General features: G+C 44.1%; 1 protein-coding gene across 1 annotated transcript in view; it reads left to right on the forward strand.

Moving 5' to 3' along the window:
* MYO19 (myosin XIX) overlaps positions 1-21,629 on the forward strand; it is a 112,541-nt gene extending 90,912 nt beyond the window's left edge. Inside the window, exons 21-25 of the mRNA XM_075266397.1 lie at positions 3,421-3,584; positions 3,676-3,805; positions 3,884-3,969; positions 5,310-5,642; positions 21,522-21,629. Coding sequence (XP_075122498.1) covers positions 3,421-3,584; positions 3,676-3,805; positions 3,884-3,969; positions 5,310-5,642; positions 21,522-21,629 — 821 coding nt within the window. The remainder of the gene's footprint in view (positions 1-3,420; positions 3,585-3,675; positions 3,806-3,883; positions 3,970-5,309; positions 5,643-21,521) is intronic.
* Positions 21,630-23,543: the final 1,914 nt, after the last annotated feature.

The raw sequence follows: 23,543 nt of genomic DNA on the forward strand, positions 1-23,543 counted from the left end.
CCTGTGTGCTGCTTGTGTTGTTAGTCAGCGCACACCCTTGTCAGTCCCTGTCAGTAGCAGCTTCACTTGTTCGTTAGGGGTGACCCCCTTTAGTCTCCAGTCCCTAGAGATCTTATAGGGCATTCCTTCTCCCACTTCCCTCTAGGCCTACGGTATCAGTGAGAGAGGAGCTGTCGGGGTCAGGCTTAGCCTGAGTACAGCCGGCCCACACCCGTGAGGCAGGGACCGGGATAGCTAGTGGGAGTAGTGCAGGGCGAGATTTCCTACTGCTATTCCTTAGCCCCGTTGCAGCTACCTGGACTGACATAACAATATGTGCACTAATTAGAAAACTATCAAACCAAAAATGAAATGCACTAAAACTTGACCTTTATTAGTAATTTTAAAAGCCCAAAAAATAGTGGCACCATTTGACTACCACCAATAGTAGGAGATATTAAAAGGTGGAATGGAGTGGTGATAACGTCCTAAATATGTAAGTCTCTCAGGAAAAGGCCTTAATATTCGACCTATAAAATCCACCTGATATAGACTCACTACTAGCCTTAGGCTGGGTTACTGGTCTAACTGGTGTTTGTTATTTGGTTCCATGAATCACCCACAACCCCCACATGCTAGAGGACACACATGCATACAATCAAGCTGAGCCGATATTAGAAGCTAATACACACTAGCAGAGAATGCAGTATTCACTCCCTCCTATTTAAAACCCTCCACCCTACACACGCTCAATTGTCAGCACATTATGCATTGTAAACGGCCAGGACAAGTCATAAGAAGCAACTATAAGAAATGACCTCATTCAAGCCCTTTGGATGTACAGTATCAAGGACAAAGGTCCAGCGTGCTTCCCTTTGCAGGACCTTTCGGTTAAAGTTACCCCCCCCCCCCCCTCATTGGTCTAGTAACCAGCTCTATGCCCTGGAAGCGCAAATTTGAAATATCACCATTCCCAGAGTTGTCTAGATATGGGTGTAGGTTCCATACGTACTATATCATTGATATGTTCCCTAATCCTCCTGCGGATTAGGGCTTTTAAAATTACTAATAAAGGACAAGTTTTAGTGCACTTCATTTTTGGTTTGATAGTCCTCTTTAATAGAGATGAGCGAACACTAAAATGTTCGAGGTTCGAAATTCGATTCGAACAGCCGCTCACTGTTCGAGTGTTCGAATGGGTTTCGAACCCCATTATAGTCTATGGGGAACATAAACTCGTTAAGGGGGAAACCCAAATTCGTGTCTGGAGGGTCACCAAGTCCACTATGACACCCCAGGAAATGATACCAACACCCTGGAATGACACTGGGACAGCAGGGGAAGCATGTCTGGGGGCATAAAAGTCACTTTATTTCATGGAAATCCCTGTCAGTTTGCGATTTTCGCAAGCTAACTTTTCCCCATAGAAATGCATTGGCCAGTGCTGATTGGCCAGAGTACGGAACTCGACCAATCAGCGCTGGCTCTGCTGGAGGAGGCGGAGTCTAAGATAGCTCCACACCAGTCTCCATTCAGGTCCGACCTTAGACTCCGCCTCCTCCGGCAGAGCCAGCGCTGATTGGCCGAAGGCTGGCCAATGCATTCCTATGCGAATGCAGACTTAGCAGTGCTGAGTCAGTTTTGCTCAACTACACATCTGATGCACACTCGGCACTGCTACATCAGATGTAGCAATCTGATGTAGCAGAGCCGAGGGTGCACTAGAACCCCTGTGCAAACTCAGTTCACGCTAATAGAATGCATTGGCCAGCGCTGATTGGCCAATGCATTCTATTAGCCCGATGAAGTAGAGCTGAATGTGTGTGCTAAGCACACACATTCAGCACTGCTTCATCAAGCCTCATCAGGTCCTATGCGAATGCAGACTTAGCAGTGCTGAGTCAGTTTTGCTCAACTACACATCTGATGCACACTCGGCACTGCTACATCAGATGTAGCAATCTGATGTAGCAGAGCCGAGGGTGCACTAGAACCCCTGTGCAAACTCAGTTCACGCTAATAGAATGCATTGGCCAGCGCTGATTGGCCAATGCATTCTATTAGCCCGATGAAGTAGAGCTGAATGTGTGTGCTAAGCACACACATTCAGCACTGCTTCATCAAGCCAATACAATGCATTAGCCAGTGCTGATTGGCCAGAGTACGGAATTCGGCCAATCAGCGCTGGCCAATGCATTCTATTAGCCCGATGAAGTAGAGCTGAATGTGTGTGCTAAGCACACACATTCAGCACTGCTTCATCAAGCCAATACAATGCATTAGCCAGTGCTGATTGGCCAGAGTACGGAATTCGGCCAATCAGCGCTGGCCAATGCATTCTATTAGCCCGATGAAGTAGAGCTGAATGTGTGTGCTAAGCACACACATTCAGCACTGCTTCATCAAGCCAATACAATGCATTAGCCAGTGCTGATTGGCCAGAGTACGGAATTCGGCCAATCAGCGCTGGCTCTGCTGGAGGAGGCGGAGTCTAAGGTCGGACCTGAATGGAGACTGGTGTGGAGCGATCTTAGACTCCGCCTCCTCCAGCAGAGCCAGCGCTGATTGGTCGAGTTCCGTACTCTGGCCAATCAGCGCTGGCCAATGCATTCTATTAGCCCGATGAAGTAGAGCTGAATGTGTGTGCTTAGCACACACATTCAGCTCTACTTCATCAGGCTAATAGAATACATTGGCCAATCAGCGCTGGCCAATGCATTCTATTAGCTTGATGAAGCAGAGTGTGCACAAGGGTTCAAGCGCACCCTCGGCTCTGATGTAGCAGAGCTGAGGGTGCACAAGGGTTCAAGTGCACCCTCGGCTCTCCTACATCAGAGCCGAGGGTGCGCTTGAACCCTTGTGCACACTCTGCTTCATCAAGCTAATAGAATGCATTGGCCAGCACTGATTGGCCAGAGTACGGAATTCGGCCAATCAGCGCTGGCCAATGCATCCCTATGGGAAAAAGTTTATCTCACAAAAATCACAATTACACACCCGATAGAGCCCCAAAAAGTTATTTTTAATAACATTCCCCCCTAAATAAAGGTTATCCCTAGCTATCCCTGCCTGTACAGCTATCCCTGTCTCATAGTCACAAAGTTCACATTCTCATATGACCCGGATTTGAAATCCACTATTCGTCTAAAATGGAGGTCACCTGATTTCGGCAGCCAATGACTTTTTCCAATTTTTTTCAATGCCCCCAGTGTCGTAGTTCCTGTCCCACCTCCCCTGCGCTGTTATTGGTGCAAAAAAGGCGCCAGGGAAGGTGGGAGGGGAATCGAATTTTGGCGCACTTTACCACGTGGTGTTCGATTCGATTCGAACATGGCGAACACCCTGATATCCGATCGAACATGTGTTCGATAGAACACTGTTCGCTCATCTCTACTCTTTAACCTTCAATAACTTTTATAGCTGCAGTTTCTGGTTTTGTAGTACTTAAAACTCTTCTACTTGCAGATCCTTCTGAAGGTGTGAAGAAACATAAACTAGAGATTATGTGTCAGAACATTCTACAGCAGGCTTTGTCTAAATTGTATCCATCAAGTAATTCTTGGGCACACTGTGGTACGACAAAAGTATTTTTGACACACTTTATGGTAAGAAAACCAAGTACCTTTACATGTATATGAAGGCATTTCTATTACATTTTTTTTAAAATTCTAACTATAATTTTAATATTTTATTTAGGTAGATTTCCTTGAAAAACAAAGGGCATTGGCACTTAATGAAAAAGTAATAAAAATTCAGTGTTGTTGGAGACAATACAAACATAAAAAACTGGCCAAACACAGGAAGGCTGCCACAACGATCCAAGCAGGTAAAGTGATGTCAAGGTAAAGTGATATTGGTCTTAGCATATTAATAAATAGTAATATTACTTTTTGCCTTCATATAGCTGTCAAAAGTTGGCTTACAAGGAAGCACATTGAAAAGATGCATAAGGCAGCATCTGTCATCAAAATAACATGGATAAAGTGGAAGGTAAATATCTGATATTTATTTAGAGACAATCTATGATAATTGCTAATGCTGTTGGGGCTTAGTGGACCCAGATCAACACTATTGTATATGAGGAAGCTAGTTGGGATAATATATCAACCCGGGTACCTGAAAAATCATCATAAAAAAAATAAAATTTGCCAATATAAAAAACTAAATAAGAAAGAGGAAAGCCTTCACAAATTCTAGCCACAATCTTGACAAAACTTTGTAACCTGCAAGGGGCCACACGGTGGCTCAGTGGTTAGCACTGCAGCCTTGCAGCGCTGGGTCCTGGTGTTCAAATCCCGCCAAGGGCAAAAACCATCTGCAAGGAGTTTGTATGTTCTCCCTGTGTTTGCATGGATTTCCATCCCATATTCCAAAAAGACATACTGATAGGGAAAAAATGTACATTGTGAGCTCTACGGGGGGCTCACAATCTACATTTAAAAAAAAAAAAAAAAAAAAACTTTGTAACCTGCAGATAAAAAAAAAAAACACTGGAAAGGAAAGGAGTACACATAGTTTTACTTTTGTCCTGAAAACAAAGAGACAAAATAAAACATTCTCTTTCAAAACTGAATGTACTAAAAAAAATCTAAAATCTTTGCCAAGAGCTGAAGAAGATGGTCCTATCTTAAACTGGTTAAAGTAAAAAAAAAAAAAAATTAGAACGAAAACCAGGCCATTATTATTTTCAAATGAAAAACACACACCATGTTTATTGCATCATCACTAAAACCAGACATTTTTGCTAATTCTTTTGACATGTACCCTACTGATAATTCTAAAATGTATCTGAAAAATATTAAATTCTTTCTCGTGTGAGATTATAATTGTGACTTTATGCATGTATTTTCAGATGTTTGTAGGAAGCACAGCTATATTAAACTGGCACACGAGATCAGCTGAAATATAGTTTCTGAGATAAGCAGTATCAACATGGCCCCCTTTTCACTTGTCTAGCTGCTAAGTCATTTACATAGTCCAGTGCAAAGAACATAGAGGAACTATCACTACAATGATCATTTCTCTCCCATGCACTTCTACAGTGATGATTCTTCCTTCATTCAGTTCAATTGATTCTCAGCAGCACATCCCTGTTTACACAGGGCAACGTGCTACTGATAATCATACATCATAAAGGATGCAGTCTGCTGATGGGACCAATGAGTTTTCCTATGAATCTTTGTTCCAGATAGTAGGGCCATGGAATGTCCTCCTTTTTGGGTAACCTACTTAGTTACTTAATTGATCTGCTGCTGTTTTATTCTGTACCATTTCATTTCTGGCAAAAAATGTAATTAATAAACAATGTTTTTGTGTTTTTCTGCTAATAGCGACGAATGGAAGCACTATGTGCACAAGAGCTGGATGATATTTTAGATACTGTGGAAAGCAGAACATTGTCAGTGGAACAAAAAGCTTTTGACACATCAGATATAAGTGACACACAAAGCAAAGCATTGAAACATTGTTTTGTGGGACAATTTTGGATTTTTGGTTTTGCATTGTCTAAAGCACCAATTGTAAGGAATATAAGTGTGGCTGATGCATTTAATAGGCCTCTTCGGTTATTAGCATGTCTGCAAATACTAAACAGAAGGAATGGATACCATGTGAAAACAAATCAATCGGAGAGTGGCATCACATCAGTCCGAGCACTGCCTCAGGTATGTTTTTGCTTTAGTTGATTATATAAATCAAAAATTATATTTGACTTTCATATTGTATGTACCGTATTTTTCGGACTATAAGACGCACTTTTTTTCCCCCAAATTTGGGGGGAAAAGAAGGGTGCGTCTTATAGGCCGAATGTGGCGCCTGGCATCCGCTGTAATAGAGAGGCGGAAGCCGGCTAGTGACAGACGCCATTACAGGTGCCGGGGCCTGAGACATCGCTGCGCTCCTCTGCCCTGCATGAAGCCAGCAGCAGGGGCGATGCTATTCCGCTCCTCCGTCCCCCCGCCGCTGGCTTCATGCAGGGCAGGGCAGCGATGTCTCAGGCCCCAGCTTCTATCCCTCCCCGGCATCCGCCTCTCTAGTACAGCGGATGCCGGGTCAGTATCGGTGGCCCCTTCTCCCCCGGGGCCGGTCCCCACCGGCCCCATACCTGTGAAGTTGCAGGCCGGCTCCTGCGCGGCGATATCGCAGGAGCCGACCTGTTCGGGTGACAGCCGGGAGCCTAATGAGGCTCCCGGGCCTGTCACTGCTATATATTAGTATTGCGGCTGGGTCTATGACCAGCCGTAATACTAATACACAGAATGTCCCATAGACGGCAATACAGTGGGGGGGGGGGGAATAAAATAGTTAAAAAGAAAAAAAAAAGATTTAAAAATATGAAATAAAAGTTCTAAATCACCTCCTGTCCCTAGAATATATATATAAAAGTAGAAAATCATATATCATAAACCACCAGGTTTTTTTTTTTTTTTTCAATAAAAGGTGATCTAAGCAATAGATATTCCCCAAAATGGTATAACTAAAAAGTACTTCTGACCCTGCAAAAAAAACCACTCTCTGCATCCCCGTACAGCTGCAGGGTCACCTGTCGATGTGGCCTTGCAGCTGTTGCAAAACTACAACTTCCATATATTAAATATTTTACCAGTTTTTGCTTCAAAATTTTTTTTCCCTATTTTTCTCCTCTAAAACCTAGGTGCGTCTTATAGTCCGAAAAATACGGTACTCCCCAGAGCAAATAGGCTAATAATGTCATACTTTTAGACAGTGCAAAGTGCACCAGATTTTCCAATGAGTCTAATTTTGTTTGAAAATCTGATGTACTTTTACACAGTCTAAAGATCTAACTTTACACCACTTGTTAGTTAACTTAATTTCAGATAAAATTGTGGTGCATTTTCCAGAATTTTTATATTATCAGGCCCACCTATTAAGGTTATCAGGCTCACAGTCATATTAAGCTTCCTCCACCTGCCAGACGAGGTGCAGCAACAGTTAGAATGTATGTAAAATACACATTATATCTTTTATAAAGCGTGTACACCAGAATTCTGGTGCATTTTACTAAGCTGGTCTCAAGTCTGCATTATTAACTTCTATTTAAAAGGAAGCTGTCAGGTGTTTTGTTTTTTTTTTTTTGCCTTAACCCAGTCTTAGAATCAAGTAGGAAATCTAAAAAAACAAAAAACTTGATAGTCTTTAGTAGTTGATAACTTTTTAATGGCGAACTAATAATGATGACAGATTACGTCGTTTCGGAACTCTTGGCTCCTTTCTCAAGTAAATTTAAAAACCATTTCTGAAGGATGCATATTTATGTACAAAAGGACACATAGGGATTAGAGATGAGCGAACAGTAAAATATTCGATATTCGTTTCGAATAGCCACTCAATATTCGACTATTCGAACGAATATCGAACCATGCAGTGACATGGAGGATTTTTTCAGGAGACTGCGCCTGAGGGAATATTTTCATGACACAGAAGAGACCCAACCTGCTCCTTCAGAGGTTCCAATCTTAGCAAGAAAGGAGACATCTGATTGGACACCTCCAACAGGATGAAAATTTGATCTGGATAGTTACATAGACTGTTTCAGACACATGGTCAAATCAACTATACTGGATACAAATAAAAGACTGCCGTCTAACATCAGTGCCTAGGAAAGAAGGGCCATACAATCCCTGAGAAATAACAAAGACTTCATCATTAAACCAGCAGACAAAGGTGGTGCCATAGTCATGATGAATACTTCAGACTACATACAGGAAGCACACAGACAACTGACTGACACATACTACTACTCCAAATTGGATTCAGACCCTACAGTGGAATACGCCAAAAAACTGGAAAAGGTTATCTCCGGCCTATCAGATGGAGCTAAAGGCCTAAGCGGCCTCATACCAGCAAGTCCAAGGACGAGGGCCTTTTATATGCTTCCAAAATTGCACAAACCTGGGAACCCAGGGAGACCAATCATTTCATGTGTTGGCACCCTCACTGAACAGATCTCTGGATGGGTGGAGGGTACTCTTAAACCCTTAGTGATGGATACAGCCAGCTATCTTCAGGACACCACAGACCTATTAAATAAACTAACCACTATAGGTCCCCTTCCAGATGCAACCATCCTGGCCACCATGGTTGTAGAATTCTTGTACTCCAAAATCCCACACCAGGACGGTGTAAACGCCTGCCAGTTTTTAATGGAAAAGCGAGGTATGAACACTGAATCGGTGGTGAAATTCACAAAATTCATCCTCGCCCACAATTACTTTTCTTTTGGTGACTGCATCTATTTAAAGCAGACTGGCACCGCAATGGGGAGCAAAATGGCGCCACAGTACGCTAATCTCTTCATGGCCAAGTTTGAGAGTGACTTCCTATCCACCTGCACCACCAGGCCTTTGGCCCACTGTTTCATTGACGATATCCTAATCATTTGGACTGGGTCTGAACAACAGCTGAAAACCTTCCATGAACAATTCAACCAGTTCCACCCCACCATCAACCTGACGTTCAATTACTCCTTCTCTGAAATAAACTTCCTGGATGCAGTCATCAAGCTACAGGACAACAAAATTGAGACGTCGCTGTATCTGAAGCCGATTGACCGACCAACCTACCTAAGATGGGATAGCTTTCATCCTAAGCACATAAAGAACTCCATTGTCTACAGCCAGGCTATCAGATACCATCGCATATGTTCAAACCCTGAAGATAGAGACGAACACCTTGGAGGCCTCAAAAACACCTTCTTGAGGCAGGGTTACCATCAAAGAACAATTGACAACCAAATCACCAGGGCCACCAGAATACCAAGATCGGAGTTATTAAAATACAATACCAAACAGGAAAACAATCGGGTGCCCCTGGTCGTCACATACAACCCACACCTGGAGGAATTACACGCAAACTACATCCACTACTGCAAAAAGACCACCGTCTAAAATCCATATTTCCAGACCCCCCTCTCCTGTGCTATAGACAGCCACCAAACCTCAGGAATATGGTTATTAGCAGCTCACTGTCACCTCCAACTAGCACAGGAACATTCCCATGCAGACAGACGAGGTGCAAAACATGCCCTCACATACTGACCACCGACAAGATAGAGATTCCAAACTCTAACAGGAAATATCAAATCTGAGGTACATTCACCTGTAACACACCTAATGTAGTGTATTTAATAATGTGCACCAAATGTCCCACTGAAAATCTGTATGTTAGAGAGACCGGACAGCAGCTTAGAATGCATATGAATTCACATTGCCATACAATTAGAGAACGAAGAATGGACCTCCCCGTGTCAAAACATTTCTGTAATGAGGATCATAATATCACCGATGACATGACAATTTTGGTTTTAGGAGGGAATTTTAAATCAAGGAAAGAGCGACGGATTTAGGAGTATAAACTTATGACCCTGCTTCAAACACTGGCGAAGGGTTTAAATCTGTCACATGGGTTTATGGCATCCTAAAGAAATCACTGACCTGAGACCGTGTGAACTGATAAGAACCTGAGAACCTGGAATTGTTTACATTGTTTCTACCAATAACTATTAACCCTCTTCCCACCCTTCCTACTAGAATTCTATCCCTATGTGTCCTTTTGTACATAAATATGCATCCTTCAGAAATGTTTTTTAAATTTACTTGAAAAAGGAACCAAGAGTTCCAAAACGTTGTAATCTGTCATCATTATTAGTTATTAAAGTTAGCCATTAAAAAGGTATCAACTACTGAAGACTATAAAGTTGTTTTTTTTTTTTTTTTTTTTAAATATTTCCTACCCACTGGCTAACACGGTACGAGAGCAAACATTTTCCTTAGAATCAAGTAACGATCTTTCATATAGTACCCGTCACTAAGTTTTCTGTTGTTGAAGAGACAAGTTATAAACCTTTAGAACCTTAAACTGGTATGTGCCAATTTACCTTAAGCTGGGAGAAGCTTTTTATAATCGTCCAGTCCTTGCACTAAATCAAACCTTGTGGCTGACATGTCCTTCACTGTCAGACATCGGCTTGATACATACCTAACTCCTAGCCTCACAGAGTGTGATTTAGTGCAAGGAATACATGACTAGTTACAGCTGCTCCTGCCCCCAGTGGCTACTTAGGGTTAAATGTCATACGCTGAAGTAAGGTTCTAAAAGTTTGTAACTTGACTTTTCAGCAACAGTAATGTTAGGGGGGCACCATAGGAAAGTTCATTAATGTAGTGCTGAAATCAGTTTAGAATGGAAAAAAACATCTCACAACTTCCCTTTAAGGTTTGTATAACCAAGCTTTTGTTAGATTACAGGTAGTTAGTTTTTTTTCAGGAGAAAATATTTGATTTGTTCAGATTGGTGGGATAAAAACAGTTTATTTACCATTCAAATGTGTGCATGTACTCGTCCATGAGAAAACAGCATGTGGGTTAGATCTGTATCTGTGTGTCAACCATGACCTAGAAACCGTTTCAGCCACAGCAATTTTTCGATTTTGACTTCTAACAGATCATAACACAATTGATGTATGAGGTTTGTGTTCAGAAATCTACTGTGTTAAAATTGGGCAACAAATCTTCCTGAAAGAACACTAATTAAAATAGTAAGCTTTATTAGCCAAATGTCCTATTATACTAAAAGCCAAGGCTGGGTGGCTAATAATAACTGGGTGCATATTTTGTGTGATGCAACATGTTCCCCTTATTTTATTGTCAAGAACAGCCTTGGATGTACACAGTATGAGCTACGAAAGAAACATCTGACGCGTTTTCCCGCTAAAAGTGCATGTCAAGTTCATCAGAGGTACTAAATGAGTGGTTATTTCTCTCTCCCCACTTCCAATCAATTCAGCAAGCTGGGGGATCAGTTTGTGCTTCCCCCATTCAGGTTCACTGTGTTATATACAGTATTCTTCCCTCTTTCCTGATGCCCGCATATATCTAATAGTCCGCACTCGTGTAGTCACGCCTTAGCTCTGGCTATTTAACCCCTTCCCGACATCCATCAGAGTAGTACGGCAGATGCAGGGTCTTTAAAGGGATTCCACCATTAAAAAACTTTTTTTTCTAGGTAACATGTCGGAATAGCCTTTAGAAAGGCTATTCGTCTCCTACCTTTGGAAGTGATCTCCGCCGCGCCGTTCGTTCGAAATACTGGTTTGTAACGGTATGCTAATTAGTTCTCTCGCAGCGATGGGGGCGGGCTCCAGCGTAGGAAATGCGATGGGGGCGTCCCCATTGCTGCTCGAAAACAGACTCCAGCGCCACCTCTATCTTCTTCTGCATCCTCCCCTTCCTTCTTCGGCTTGACATCGGACGCCTGCGCAGTACGCTGTTCGGCGAACTTCGCCGAACGTACTGCGCATTCCCGCGGCCATAGTGCACACACCGCAATTTTGCGCATGCGCAGTACGTTCGGCGAAGTTCGGCAGAGATCACTTCCAAAGGTAGGAGACGAATAGTCTTTCTAAAGGCTAGTCCAACGAGTTACCTAGAAAAAAAGGTTTTTTAATGGTAGAATCCCTTTAAAGATAGCGGCCACCATGCTGCAGCATGGCCACCACATTCTACAGCAGACACCTCTCCAAAGTTGGAATATGTAAATGTAAACCAAAGGCTTTTCTTGACATTAAAATAAGGGGAGCATGCTGCATTACATAATCTATTGTTACTCTCCACTCAGCCTTGCCTGATAATGGAGAATTTGGCTGATCTAGTCCTATTTTAATAGAATTTAATAAAATTTAATATTTTAATTCATGTTCATTCAGGCAGACCTTACTTGTAAAAGCCATAACGTTTTATTTAAAAAGTTACGGGAGTCAGAATATGGCAACTTTTTTAGAAAAAACATTTTCATGCAAAGTTTTAGATTTTTGTTAAGGGGTAAAATGCAATTAAAACCATGTAAATTTAGTACCTCAGAATCATACCGACAAATACAATACGGGTCACGTGTCATTTTGGCTGCAACGTCGTAACAACAAAGGCTGTAAGAATGTCACACAAAAACACTTTTTCTTCAAATCCACCACATTTTTTTATTTTTTTTCGTCCTTCCCAGAATAATAATTTGTAGCATCATAAAGAACAATATGTCCTGCCTTCATATTAAGCCTTCATATGGCTTTGAGAACATAAAAATAAAAAAAGTTATGGGGTTTGGAAGGTGGGGTGTCAAAAACGAAAATTGAAAAATGTCGTTGGCAGGAAGGGCTGAAATCCTGTGCCCTTCTTCAGGCTGGAACATGCCTCCCTTTGGTCCTATCAAGTGATATTACATCATAATGCCAAGTCTCTATCTTGGCCAAATGGTCAGCAGCGTGGGCTGTGACATTGCAGATGTCTGATGACTGTGCTGTGACTATTAGAGATGAGCGAACAGTGTTCTATCGAACTCATGTTCGATCGGATATTAGGCTGTTCGGCATGTTCGAATCGAATCGAACACCGCGTGGTAAAGTGCGCCATTACTCGATTCCCCTCCCACCTTCCCTGGCGCCTTTTTTGCTCCAATAACAGCGCAGGGTAGGTGGGACAGGAACTACGACACCGGTGACGTTGAGAAAAGTAGGCAAAACCCATTGGCTGCCGAAAACATGTGACCTCTAATTTAAAAGAACAGCGCCGCCCAGGTTCGCGTCATTCTGAGCTTGCAATTCACCGAGGACGGAGGTTTCCGTCCAGCTAGCTAGGGCTTAGATTCTGGGTAGGCAGGGACAGGCTAGGATAGGAAGGAGAAGACAACCACAACAGCTCTTGTAAGAGCTAAATTCCAGGGAGAAGCTTGTCAGTGTAACGTGGCACTGACGGGCTCAATCGCCGCAACCCAGCTTTCCCAGGATCCTGAATGGAATACATTGTCAGTGTATTCCCGTATACCCGATATATACCCCGATACCCGTTCCAACGGTGTGCCCCCCCACCTTCACCCCAGAAATACCCTGCAAGTCCCCTAGCAATAGAATTGGGGCTATATACACCCACAATTTTTACTACTGGTATACAGTGCCATTGTCTGACTGGGAATTCAAAGAATATATTGGGGTTATAAATACCCTCATTTCTTGCTACTGCCATATAGTGCCAGTTTCTGACTGGTAATTCAAAGAATATATTGGGGTTACGTGCACCCACAATTTTTACTACTGGTATACAGTGCCATTGTCTGACTGGGAATTCAAAGAATATATTGGGAATACAAATACCCTCATTTCTTGCTACTGCCATATAGTGCCAGTTTCTGACTGGTAATTCAAAGAATATATTGGGGTTACGTGCACCCACAATTTTTACTACTGGTATACAGTGCCATTGTCTGACTGGGAATTCAAAGAATATATTGGGAATACAAATACCCTCATTTCTTTGCTACTGCCATATAGTGCCAGTGTCTGACTGGGAATTCAAAGAATATACTGGGGTTACGTGCACCCACAATTTTTACTACTGGTATACAGTGCCATTGTCTGACTGGGAATTCAAAGAATATATTGGGAATACAAATACCCTCATTTCTTGCTACTGCCATATAGTGCCAGTGTCTGACTGGGAATTCAAAGAATATATTGGGGTTACGTGCACCCACAATTTTTACTACTGGTATACAGTGCCATTGTCTGACTGGGAATTCAAAGAATATATTGGGGTTATAAATACCCTCATTTCTTGCTACTGCCATATAGTGCCAGTTTCTGACTGGTAATTCAAAGAATATATTGTGGTTACGTGCACCCACAATTTTTACTACTGGTATACAGTGCCATTGTCTGACTGGGAATTCAAAGAATATATTGGGAATACAAATACCCTCATTTCTTGCTACTGCCATATAGTGCCAGTGTCTGACTGGGAATTCAAAGAATATATTGGGGTTACGTGCACCCACAATTTTTACTACTGGTATACAGTGCCATTGTCTGACTGGGAATTCAAAGAATATATTGGGAATACAAATACCCTCATTTCTTGCTACTGCCATATAGTGCCAGTGTCTGACTGGGAATTCAAAGAATATATTGGGGTTACGTGCACCCACAATTTTTACTACTGGTATACAGTGCCATTGTCTGACTGGTTATTCAAAGAATATATTGGGAATACAAATACCCTCATTTCTTGCTACTGCCATATAGTGCCAGTTTCTGACTGGTAATTCAAAGAATATATTGGGGTTACGTGCACCCACAATTTTTACTACTGGTATACAGTGCCAATTTCTAACTAGGAATTCAAAATGCGCAAGGCTCCCGGAAAGGGACGTGGACGAGGCCGTGGGCGAGGTCGGGGGAATGGTTCTGGGGAGCAAGGTAGCAGTGAAGCCACAGGGCGTCCCGTGCCTACTCCTGTGGGGCAGCAAGCATTGCGCCACTCCACAGTGCCACAGGGTTGCTTGCCACATTAACTAAACTGCAGGGTACAAACCTTAGTAGGCCCGAGAACCAGGAACAGGTCTTGCAATGGCTGTCAGAGAACGCTTACAGCACATTGTCCAGCAGCCAGTCAGACTCTGCCTCCTCTCCTCCTATTACCCAACAGTCTTGTCTTCCTTCCTCCCAAAATTCCGAAGCTTTACAGAACAATAACCCAAACTGTCCCTGCTCCCCAGAGCTGTTCTCCGCTCCTTTCATTGTCCCTCAACCTGCCTCTCCACGTCACGATTCCACGAACCTAACAGAGGAGCATCTGTGTCCAGATGCTCAAACACTAGAGTCTCCTCCATCTCCGTTCGATTTGGTGGTGGATGACCAGCAACCCACCCTCATCGACGATGATGTGACGCAGTTGCCGTCAGGGCATCCAGTTGACCGGCGCATTGTGCGGGAGGAGGAGATGAGACAGGAGTTGGAAGAGGAAGTGGTGGATGATGAGGACACTGACCCGACCTGGACAGGGGGGATGTCAAGCGGGGAAAGTAGTGTGGATGTTGAGGCAGGTGCAGCACCAAAAAGGGTAGCTAGAGGCAGAGGCAGAGGTCAGCAGCTTAGGCGAAGCCAGGCCACACCCGGAATCTCCCAAGATGTTCCAGTTCGTACCCAGCCCCGAAAAACTCCCACCTCGAGGGCACGTTTCTCGAAGGTGTGGAGTTTTTTCAAGGAATGCGCCGAGGACAGATATAGTGTTGTCTGCACAATTTGCCTCTCGAAATTGATTAGGGGCTCTGAGAAGAGCAACCTGTCCACCACTTCAATGCGCCGTCATTTGGAATCCAAGCACTGGAATCAGTGGCAGGCAGCAACGGCAGGACAAAGGCCGCCTGCCGTTCACGCCACTGCCACTGCCTCTGCCACTGCTGACTGTGCTGGCGATGCACTCCAGAGGACGAGCCAGGACACCACTTCATCTGCCTCCGCCACTTTGTTGACTTCTACCTCATCCTCCCCTGGTCCTGTCTTATCTCGTTCTCCTGCACCATCAAAGGCACCATCAGGCGTTTCTTTACAACAACCCACCATCTCTCAGACATTGGAGCGGCGGCAGAAATACACTGCTAACCACCCACACGCGCAAGCCTTGAACGCCAACATCGCTAAACTGCTGGCCCAGGAGATGTTGGCGTTCCGGCTTGTTGAAACTCCCGCCTTCCTGGACCTGATGGCAACTGCGGCACCTCGCTATGCCGTCCCTAGCCGTCACTACTTCTCCCGGTGTGCCGTCCCCGCCTTGCACCAGCACGTGTCACTCAACATCAGGCGGGCCCTTAGTTCCGCGCTTTGCACAAAGGTCCACTTGACCACCGACGCGTGGACAAGTGCATGCGGACAGGGACGCTACATTTCACTGACGGCACACTGGGTGAATGTAGTTGAGGCTGGGACTGCTTCCCAAACTGGCCCGGTGTACCTCGTCTCCCCGCCTAACATTCCTGGCAGGGACACGAGAAGAACACCCCCCTCCTCCTCCTCCTCTACCGCCTCCTCCTCCGCCACCGCCTCCTCCTCCGCCACCGCCTCCTCCTCCGCTGTTAGATTGACCCCAGCTACGAGTTGGAAACGTTGCAGCACTGGCGTTGGTAGACGTCAGCAGGCTGTGCTGAAGCTGATCAGCTTGGGGGACAGACAGCACACTGCCTCCGAGGTGAGGGATGCCCTCCTCGATGAGACGGCAATATGGTTTGAGCCGCTGCACCTGGGCCCAGGCATGGTCGTTTGTGATAAGGGCCGGAACCTGGTAGCAGCTCTGGAGCTTGCCGGACTCCAACATGTTCCATGCCTGGCCTACGTCTTCAACCTAGTGGTGCAACGTTTCCTAAAGAGCTACCCCAATGTTCCAGAGCTACTGGTGAAAGTGCGGCGCATGTGCGCCCACTTTCGCAAGTTGACAGTAGCCGCTGCTAGCTTAAAATCTCTCCAGCAACGCCTGCATGTGCCACAACACCGGCTTTTGTGCGACGTCCCCACACACTGGAACTCAACGTTTCAGATGTTGAATAGAGTGGTTGAGCAGCAGAGACCTTTGATGGAATACCAGCTACAAAACCCTAGGGTGCCACAAAGTCAGCTGCCTCAGTTTCACATCCATGAGTGGCCGTGGATGAGAGACCTTTGTGACATCCTACGGGTCTTTGAGGAGTCCACAAGGAGGGTGAGCTCTGAGGATGCGATGGTGAGCCTTACAATCCCGCTCTTGTGTGTTCTGAGAGAATCCCTGATTGACATCAGGGATAACTCAGATCACACAGAGGAGTTAGGAATAGCATCCGATCCGTCACAGCTGGAGAGTAGGTCCACACATCTGTCCGCTTCACTGCGTTTAATGGAGGAGGAGGAGGAGGAGGAAGAAGAGTTGTCCGATGATGTGATGGTGATACAGGAGGCTTCCGGGCAACTTCGAATCGTCCCATTGTTGCAGCGCGGATGGGTAGACATGGAGGATGAGGAGGAAATGGAGATTGAACTTTCCGGTGGGGCCAGAGGAGTCATGCCAACTAACACTGTGGCAGACATGGCTGAGTTCATGTTGGGGTGCTTTACAACCGACAAGCGTATTGTCAAAATCATGGAGGACAACCAGTACTGGATCTTTGCTATCCTTGACCCCCGGTATAAAAACAACATCTCGTCTTTTATTCCGGTAGAGGGGAGGGCCAATCGCATCAATGCTTGCCACAGGCAATTGGTGCAGAATATGATGGAGATGTTTCCAGCATGTGACGTTGGCGGCAGGGAGGGCAGTTCCTCCAGTAGGCAACCAAGTTCTCATCGGTCCACACAAACGAGGGGCACACTGTCTAAGGTCTGGGACACCTTGATGGCACCCCCTCGCCAAAGTGCCGCCACGGAGGGTCCTAGTGTCACCAGGCGTGAGAAGTATAGGCGCATGTTGCGGGAATACCTTTCCGACCACAGCCCTGTCCTCTCCGACCCCTCTGCGCCCTACACGTATTGGGTGTCGAAGTTGGACCTGTGGCTTGAACTTGCCCTATATGCCTTGGAGGTGCTGTCCTGTCCTGCCGCCAGCGTCCTATCTGAGAGGGTGTTCAGTGCAGCCGGTGGCATCATCACTGACAAGCGCACCCGTCTGTCAGCTGAGAGTGCCGACCGGCTCACTTTGATAAAAATGAACCACCACTGGGTAGAGCCGTCATTTTTGTGCCCACCTGTGTAAAGCACCCCAACATGAAACTCCATGTCTGTACTCAACCTCTCCAATTCCTCCGCATCCTCATACTCATCCACCATAAGCGTTGCACAATTCTGCTAATACTAGGATCCCTCCACCCTGATTTCCCCCAACTCTGCTGGTTAGAGGCTCCCTCCACCCTGATTTCCACCAACTCTGCTGGTTAGAGGCTCCCTCCACCATGAATTTGCCCAAACTGGGCTGTTTAGAGGCTCCCTCCACCATGAATTGGTCCAAACTGGGGTTTTTAGAGGCTCCCTCCACCATTAATTGGTCCAAACTGGGCTGGTTAGAGGCTCCCTCCACCATGAATTGGTCCAAACTGGGTTTTTTAGAGGCTCCCTCCACCATGAATTGGTCCAAACTGGGGTTTTTAGAGGCTCCCTCCACCATGAATTGGTCCAAACTGGGCTGTTTAGCGGCTCCCTCCAGCATTAATTGGTCCAAACTGGGCTGGTTAGAGGCTCCCTCCACCATGAATTTGCCCAAACTGGGCTGTTTAGAGGCTCCCTCCACCATGAATTTGCCCAAACTGGGCTGGTTAGAGGCTCCCTCCACCATGAATTGGTCCAAACTTGGCTGTTTAGAGGCTCCCTCCACCATTAATTGGTCCAAACTGGGCTGGTTAGAGGCTCCCTCCACCATGAATTGGTCCAAACTGGGTTTTTTAGAGGCTCCCTCCACCATGAATTTGCCCAAACTGGGCTGTTTAGAGGCTCCCTCCACCATGAATTGGTCCAAACTGGGCTGGTTAGAGGCTCCCTCCACCATGAATTTCCCAAAACTTGGCTGTTTAGAGGCTCCCTCCACCATTAATTGGTCCAAACTGGGCTGGTTAGAGGCTCCCTCCACCATGAATTTGCCCAAACTGGGCTGGTTAGAGGCTCCCTCCACCATGAATTGGTCCAAACTGGGCTGTTTAGAGGCTCCCTCCACCATGAATTGGTCCAAACTGGGTTTTTTAGAGGCTCCCTCCACCATGAATTGGTCCAAACTGGGCTGTTTAGAGGCTCCCTCCACCATGAATTTGCCCAAACTGGGCTGGTTAGAGGCTCCCTCCACCATGAATTTGCCCAAACTGGGCTGTTTAGAGGCTCCCTCCACCATGAATTTGCCCAAACTGGGCTGGTTAGAGGCTCCCTCCACCATGAATTGGTCCAAACTGGGTTTTTTAGAGGCTCCCTCCACCATGAATTTGCCCAAACTGGGCTGGTTAGAGGCTCCCTCCACCATTAATTGGTCCAAACTGGGTTTTTTAGAGGCTCCCTCCACCATGAATTTGCCCAAACTTGGCTGTTTAGAGGCTCCCTCCACCATTAATTGGTCCAAACTGGGCTGGTTAGAGGCTCCCTCCACCATGAATTGGCCCAAACTGGGTTTTTTAGAGGCTCCCTCCACCATGAATTTGCCCAAACTCTGCTGGTTAGAGGCTCAATCCACCCTGATTTTCAAAACAAATGTTGGTGCCAACCTCAACTTACTACAAGGGCCAAATTCACTGCTGGTGACAAGCTCTCCTCACTGCAAGTGCCAAATACACATGTTTCAAGGTGTTTTCCTACTGTCAGAGAGGTGGTATTGAGTGTGTAAAGTGTGTAGTTGTTAGGCTGTGATGTTGGCGTAATAGAGGGTCTTTGGTGTGTTAGATGCCCCCAGACATGCTTCCCCTGCTGTCCCAGTGTCATTCCAGAGGTGTTGGCATCATTTCCTGGGGTGTCATAGTAGACTTGGTGACCCTCCAGACACGGATTTGGGTTTCCCCCTTAACGAGTATCTGTTCCCCATAGACTATAATGGGGTTCGAAACCCATTCGAACACACGAACATTGAGCGGCTGTTCGAATCGAATTTCGAACCTCGAACATTTTAGTGTTCGCTCATCTCTAGTGACTATAACAAGCTGTGGGGAAGAACATCCACTCACAGAGCAATATGAAGGCTTAATCTCTGCACGAAAAATTGTACTTTACTTTAGAGATTTACTTGAGATTGAAACCATTTAGTAATGTACTGGGAAGCTGGAAAAAATTCTGGAACTGTAGAAAAATTGCGTTGTGCGACTGTCTTACAGGATTTGTTTCTACAGCATTCACTATGCAGCCAAAATGACAAATCACCCATATTCTATGGGTTGGTATAACTCCGAGGACACCAAATGTATAATAGTTTTTCTTACATTTTACCCCCTTAAAAAAAACAAAAAAAACGGAAGGAATGTTTTAAGTTTTGATCTCTTTTTATTGACATTTTTAAGAGAGGTGAAACTGCAAAAAAAAGGGTGGTTCAGCTTTTACGGCACTCAGCATATGGGCAAAATATTTTTATAAATTTATAGGCCTGGCATTTTCAGACACAAATATATGCAGTTTCATATGTGTCCTAGGAAAAGGGGCTGATTCGTATTTTTAATTTAATTTTTTTTTCAAGAACTTCTGAGGTTCCTTCCTATTGCTTGAGTGATGTATTGTCACACTTTGCCTACAGTTAGGGTTGGTTATCTAAAGCAGAAAGTGAAGCCCCTACAGGTAAAGAAATGCCCCTAAAGCTCTTTTTAGCTAATCTACATAAGAATAAAATTCTGATTTTGATGAAAATGTAGCTGCAATACACAATAAGAAAAGACATCTTTGGAAAGTGTAGGAGCAGCCCTACCAGGTACTGTCATTAGATTGATACGGATTTTCCTGCTGACAAACTCTCTTTACAGTAAAGCCGCATGTAATGAGACGCAGCCAGAAAAGACTGTTATGGAAATGCATCACATTTTACTCCTCAGTGTTTTTCACAGAACATCTATAGTTTTCCTCTGCGGACTTTATGCTTGACCTACACCTATATGGAAACCACTGGTCAACAAATGGAAACCACTTGCCAAAAACTCCACTTTCTCTGAGATCACTTATTCATTTCTCCTTTTAATGTTCTCTTAAGACTTAAGAGAGTGACTTATCAATAGCTTAAAAAAAATATACTGAAATTCTACATTAAAGAAATGACATTAAAGGGATTCTACCACTAAAACACATTTTTTTCTAGTTAACACGTCGGAATAGCCTTTAGAAAAGCTATTCGTCTCCTATCTTTAGAAGTGCTCTCCGCCGCGCCGTTCGTTCAAAACACCGGTTTGTACCGGTATGCTAATGAGTTCTCTCGCAGCGATGGGGGCGTCCCCCATCGCAGGAGCAGCGATGGGGCGTCCCCATTGCAGCTCGAAAACCGTCCGCAGCGCCGCCTCTATGGTCTTGGGTATCCTCCCCTTGCTTCTTCAGCGTCCTGTCGGACGCCTGCGCAGTACGCTCTGTTCGGCGAAGATTGCCGAACGTACTGCGCATGCGCAAAATTGCGGTCCCAGCCATAGTGTGGGCACTGCAATTTCGCGCATGCGCAGTACGCTGCTCCTGCGATGGGGGACGCCCCCATCGCTGTGAGAGAACTCATTAGCATACCGGTACAAATCGGTATTTTGAACGAACGGCGCGGCGGAGAGCACTTCTAAAGGTAGGAGACGAATAGCCTTTCTAAAGGCTATTCCGACGTGTTAACTAGAAAAAAATGTGTTTTAGTGGTAGAATCCCTTTAATGCAGTAATGATCAGGATGTTCATTCTTGAAGATCTCAAAGAAGATCTGGCGGTTTTGGCATGCTGCAATTTACAAAAACACAAACACAATTGGCCACAATCCCACCCATTTTGAAGGTACTGTAATAAACCATGTTTTTTTCTGCTACATTTCCAGAAAGGAACAGAAAGTTGAAGAAATGGTTATCTCAACAATCAAAGAGAAAAAGCGTGTATTTAAAACTTGCAGCCGCGGCCTTAATTAGATTTTATTCACCTTTTTTTTTTTTTTTTTTTTTTTTTTTCTGTTTCCACAGCAGTCAGAAACACTGCGTTACCGCAAAATGGTGCCTTAGCCTTTATTTACTTGTATTTGAAAAATGATTTTATTTTCTCTTTTGTCCTTTTAGGGATCTGTAAAATTTCACTACAAGAGGTCTCCACTACAGTTTGCCGGTATATGCCCAGATTCACTGAACTGTGGATTTAATGAAATTTTGCTGGAAAAAGTAAAATGACCCTTATTGAAGAAGCAAAACTATATATAGCCTGAATGTTCCAGGATTTTAAAGGGAATATGTCACCAGAAAATAATCTATTTTTAAATCATGTTTTTATGATAAACCTATTATTAAAGATTTTTTGTTTTACATTTTCCATGTCCTCACCTATACTAACCCTTGAAGTTTTCACTATTGTCAATTAGCCAGACTGACACTTGCCAATTTCTTATGGAAAAGCTGCTTTTTTGTTGTAGATTTTGCTGCACCAGAAGATTTAAACATAAGGGAAAAGCACAAGTACTGTACAAGTACAAGTACTAGGGACTGTAAAACGGCACAGTTTTTGCCACAGCATTTATGCCACATGGAGCAGCGTGCGGTGAGGTGAAGCAAAGTGAAAGCTCAGGCATGATGCCCTCTCCAAACTCATGCACAGAAAAGAGATTAGAAAAAAACGAAAAAACTGATATCACTATCCTATTTTAATACATTGAAACTGGTGATAGATTCCCTTTAAAGCCATTTGCTCTACACTTTTGAGTGATTACTTTTTCATTGCTTATGCTGCCATATGATGTACACAAAAGTGCTTTTATATGTTATGTATCGCGGGTGAGGGACACACTACGTATTTGTATATGCTACAGTGGTATCTAACTTATGATTTATTTTGCACTGACAAATCTATGTCATTGTAACACTAATAGGCTGTATAGCCAACAGTATTGTTAACACTAACCTAATGTTTCCATTCTATTTTGTACACCTAAGCACACACACACTGAGTTAGTAGTTCACTGATTTGTTAGTTCCTAAGTTCTGTAGCAATCCTGTCAGGAGTGTCCCGATACTTAAATCCCAAACCAGACCAGTTACTGAAATCTGGTGTATCTGTGTAAACAAAGCCATTTTAGGGGAAAATTCGGATTGGATCCAAAATAGAGGAAGCACCTAATGGTTGTTTTTGTTTTCTTTTCTATGTTATGTAGAGTACACACTACTGTTGTCCGCTCAAAAAAAATAAAAAAACACCTATTATAACGGACAGTAACTGTTGGCTTTCAGTTACTGTCCGCTATATGTCTGTTACCCATAGATGTCAATGTTAAAAAAAATAACGGACAGAAAAGTCCTGCATGTAGAATTTTTTGTCTGCAATTTCCATTCATTTCAATTGGATTTTATCTTGTGTCCTTTAGTGTCAGTTTACAAACATGTCCGTTTTTTCAAGCAAACGGGCCAGCTAGTGTCCGTTGCTAAAATCTTGTATGGACACTGCTGAGCGGACACCAACGGTATTGTGAACGCTGCCTTTTTTATACTGAAAGACTGCATGCAGTTTTTAATTGCAGTTAGCAGTAGCACATTTCTACTAGGTCAATAAACCTAAGATTTTCAATTTACTGGCTGTTGGCATACTGGTAAAATGAACATGTGCGTCTCAGAGCTGCATTTTTTCAGTAAAAATTGCGTAATTTAACAGTCTTGAAGTGATATTCTAGATAAATTTTGATAATTTGTTGTAATGAACATGAACTAGGTTGTCCACTTGAGGACTTGGAAATCAGAAACCCAGTCCACTTACAAAGCGGTTACCTATGGAAACCTGCAGATCCAATAGACTATAATGCAGAGAGAAAAGTGCTCACAGAGCGCAGATGTGAACCTAGCCTGACACGAGAGCAGCGGAAATTCTGAAGCTCACAGCATTATAAGTAAATATAATGCTGTGAATTTAATTTACAAGAGCAGTGGTCAGCCTTAGAAAAACTACGGACACACAGGTCCTATTTCTCTACCCAAATACATTTATTAAAAAAATACATACAACACAGTGCTGTGTGAATAAGGCCATATATAGGTGTCTGGTTCACGCTTTGTGTACTAATAAATTGCTAACCCATGTATATAGATCAGTATTTGGAAAGG

The sequence above is a fragment of the Leptodactylus fuscus genome, chromosome 2 (assembly GCF_031893055.1).
Source record: "Leptodactylus fuscus isolate aLepFus1 chromosome 2, aLepFus1.hap2, whole genome shotgun sequence".
NCBI lineage: Eukaryota > Metazoa > Chordata > Amphibia > Anura > Leptodactylidae > Leptodactylus > Leptodactylus fuscus.